The 3938-nt window shown below is 32.5% G+C and overlaps 1 protein-coding gene across 1 annotated transcript; it reads left to right on the forward strand.

Moving 5' to 3' along the window:
* Nucleotides 1-525: 525 nt before the first annotated feature.
* On the forward strand, nucleotides 526-3558 carry LOC100259891 (probable carboxylesterase 15). Its single transcript, XM_002267358.4, has 2 exons — nucleotides 526-1221; nucleotides 3103-3558. The coding sequence occupies exons 1-2, from the start codon at nucleotides 563-565 to the stop codon at nucleotides 3404-3406; spliced, it is 963 nt and encodes a 320-aa protein (XP_002267394.1). The 5' UTR covers nucleotides 526-562; the 3' UTR covers nucleotides 3407-3558.
* Nucleotides 3559-3938: the final 380 nt, after the last annotated feature.

Raw genomic sequence — 3938 nt, forward strand, 5'->3', positions numbered from 1 at the left:
CATAAGATAATAATTTATTTTAAAAATTATTAAGTATCTAAGAAATGTAAATTAATAATTGATGAAATTAACAAAAAAAACATAATATAATATTTATTAATCTTTATAATTAATATTTTTCTCAATTCAACTTTTTCTTATAATCATTGAATTTTCGAAATGTCTTCGTCTTCTGTAGTATTAATTTTTGACACAATATCTTTTTCTTTTAACAGTCTTTTTATCTTCTATAATTGATAACCATATTTTTTTAGAGTGTCGTACATTTTTATGTATTAATTTTTAATTATATCCTTTTTTTTTTTTTTTAGAATTATTTTACCACTTTCCAAACATAGCATTAGTATCAACATGAATCACATGATTACTTTACTAGCATGACTCGTTAAACAAACGATTTAACTCAGCTACCTAAACTCATAACTCGTGTGTGCGCACCAAATTTCGAATTTTGACCGCTACCAAAAGCCTCTTTGCTACCCCTCTCTATATATCCACTTTCGTTTCTTCTATTCCATCGCCAAACCATTTACGTACTCTCTCAAGAAAGAGATTTTCTGAAATGGACTCTGCACCTCATCTAGTGGAAGACTTCCAGGGTCTCCTCCAAGTCTACAGCGACGGTTCTGTCCTCCGCTCCACCACTTTTCCCTTCCACATTCCCCTCCACGATGATGGCTCCGTCGTCTGGAAAGACTCTCTTTTCCACAAACACCATAACCTCCACCTCCGCCTCTATAAGACGGCGGTGTCCCCCACCAAAGGAAACCTCCCGATTCTCTACTACTTTCATGGAGGCGGCTTCTGCGTCGGCTCTCGCACGTGGCCCAACTGCCATAACTGCTGCCTCCGTCTGGCGTCTGGGCTTGGCGCACTCGTGGTTGCACCGGACTTCCGCCTGGCCCCCGAGCACAGGCTGCCGGCGGCGGTGGAGGATGCAGTGAGCTCACTCAAGTGGCTACAAGGTCAAGCTGTATCGGAGGATTGCGAAGAGTGGCTGAGTGAAGGGGTTGACCTGGACCGGGTCTTCGTAGTGGGAGACTCGTCTGGAGGGAACATGGCGCACCAGGTGGCAGTTCAGATGGGGGCCGGTTTGCTAGAACTGGAGCCAATTCGGGTACGAGGTTTTGTGTTGATGGCGCCATTTTTTGGGGGAACAGTGAGAACAAGATCAGAGGAGGGTCCGAGTGATACTATGTTCAACTTAGAACTCTTTGACAGGTACATACTTTGCTCTTCCAAACCTAAATCCATAGAAATAGTAATATTTCATAACCGTTAATTTTTCTCGTCTCCTCCATTAAATACCTCCGCAATTTGAAGGGAGATGGGTGAAAATATCATATAAGAAATATATGAAAAATATTTGATGAAATTTTAAATCAATCTATTTAGTCAAAATATTAATAAAAGTCAATGAAATTAATCATATTTTATAAGTCCAATAATTATATAAAATTTAAACAACATTAAATTTTGAAAAAAGTGATTTATATCAACATTAAAATTTTTTTTTTTTACTCTTATTTTCAATTTTTTTATTACTTTTCCTTGGTATTTTTCCTCAAATGTTATGGATACCAAATATACCCAAGAAGTATTTTTCTTGGATTCTCCAATACCATTCTTTATTTTTAATTTGATCAATATTTTAATGAATATGAAGAAAATAAATAATTATTGGTGGTAAACAAGTGCAATGAAACAATTAAGTGGCGTTCAAATTAGTTGGTTTGATACGATATGATATTTAGGCATATTTGAGTAATCATTTTTAATATTCAATAAAGCTTGATTTAAGTATTTTCAACCCAAACTCAATTTAAGTTGTACTTAAGACAACCTAATATATATATATATATATTAGGACAAGTTGGTTTGATCCAATATGATATTTAGGAAGATTTGGATAATTATTTTTAATACTTGATAAAACTTAAGTTACGTTTTTTTCAATCTGAACTTAACTTGTATTGCACTTGAATGAAAGTTCGAACAACCTGAATCTAATCCGAACTATCTTATATGGGAATATTTATTTGTTTTTAGATTTCTAAAAAATATTATCAAATTATAATTATATCATAAATCTTCTATTTAAAAATAGATATATAAATTTATTTTTACTTTTTGTTATGATATTAAAATTTTGTCATATTTATTATTTAAATTTTGATATAAATATATAAAAGTAAATTTGAAATATTATGGATGAATTTGGAATCATACACTTTGATGAATCCAATTCAGTTATCTAACTCGATCTTAAAAAATAAGGTTGAGTTAGTTTGGATTAACTCAAGTTACACATTGGATTCGATTACACTCAAATTAATTATTTTTTTAATTTGGGTTGAATTAGGTTAGTCATCAATCCCAACCCACCCCAGTTGAAGGCATGAAGCATTGCGAAGACTAAAATTTTATTTGGATAAAGAAAAGTGTTAGGAGAAATGGTCCATCAAAGAGGAATACTTTTGTGGCGAAGAGAAGTTTTGAAAATAACACGTGGATGCCCCAATTCCAAGTATGCACGTTTACCTTGGATTAGTCATCCACGCGGTTTCCACCCTTCTAGAGAATGAGGACTTTGGACTTACTTTAATTTTTAATAATTTTGTATTTGATGAGCATATGCCCTACTATTATAATATGGTGGTTCCATTAATCAAATATAATAATACTATCTCATCTTTATCCAATTAAATCATAATATAAGGAAATTAAAGGAATCATAGGTTGAAAATGCAGTTTCAGTACATGCATTATAAAATAATAAATTATTTTTGTATATTACTTCAAATTCATTTTATTGATTTTACCTTTATAATATAAAAATTTTAAATATATATAAATTCTTAATTATATTTGATTTTTTTATATTTTTATAGGACAATTAATTATGAGAAAGTCACTTATTTAGTGTTTTTTTTTCTTTTTTTTAGTACTTTCTCGAAACTAAACATTAGCTTTGATCGGTTGTTGGCGAAGAGAGAAAAAAATCATATATTTTAATAATGTGCATACATGTTTTATTTCTTTCAAAAAATAAGATAATGTAATTAAAGAATAAAGCTAAATCCAGATGATTAAAAGCTGCAGGTTTTGGAGGCTATCAATACCAGAAGGTGGGACAGCAGATCATCCTTTGGTAAACCCATTTGGACCTTGTAGTCCAAGCTTGGAGCCACTGAAGCTCAATCCCATCTTGGTGGTGGTTGGTGGTAATGAGCTATTGAAAGACAGGGCAGAGCAGTATGCCAAGAGGTTGAAAGAGATGGGAAAAGGAATTGAGTATGTGGAATTTAAGGGAGAGGGACATGGTTTCTTCACCAATGACCCATACTCTGATGCAGCTACTGCAGTTTTGCCTGTTATCAAGCGTTTTATTACTCAAAACTCCTAGGGTTTATTGTTATGTTAGTGAGAAGTGATGAGTTTCTTCGGTTTTATTCCCTTTGTTAAGTTGGTAAATTAACTATGAGGGCATCCTAATGAAGTACGTACCACTTTTCATGTTGGAGAATGTAATGGCTTTTCAAGTATGAAGAATGTTTGGTGCCCAAGTCTTAAACGCATTGATTAATTTTCTAACACTAGGTAAAAAATGTTATGCCCCATAACTCTTCCTCCGTCACGGTTGGGTAGAATAGTATATCAAGTACAAGTATTAATAGTATAACAAAAATGCGTTCATCATTAATATGCTTGCTCGTGGTAATTATGACAATTATTTGAAACATGTCATATAGGATGTGCCTTTTATCATTGCTTTTCTAAGTGAAAAAGTAGTGCATTTTGATGATACCTAAAAAAAGGAATATTTATTGACATTAAGTAGAAATTTATTGATAACATTTACACGATGAGTCAAGGACTATTAAGTCATATTGCGGAAAACTCAAATATTAGCCCAACTTATCATTCATTTTAACAAA

This window comes from Vitis vinifera, chromosome 8, assembly GCF_030704535.1.
Source record: "Vitis vinifera cultivar Pinot Noir 40024 chromosome 8, ASM3070453v1".
In the NCBI taxonomy this organism is placed as follows: Eukaryota; Viridiplantae; Streptophyta; class Magnoliopsida; order Vitales; family Vitaceae; genus Vitis; species Vitis vinifera.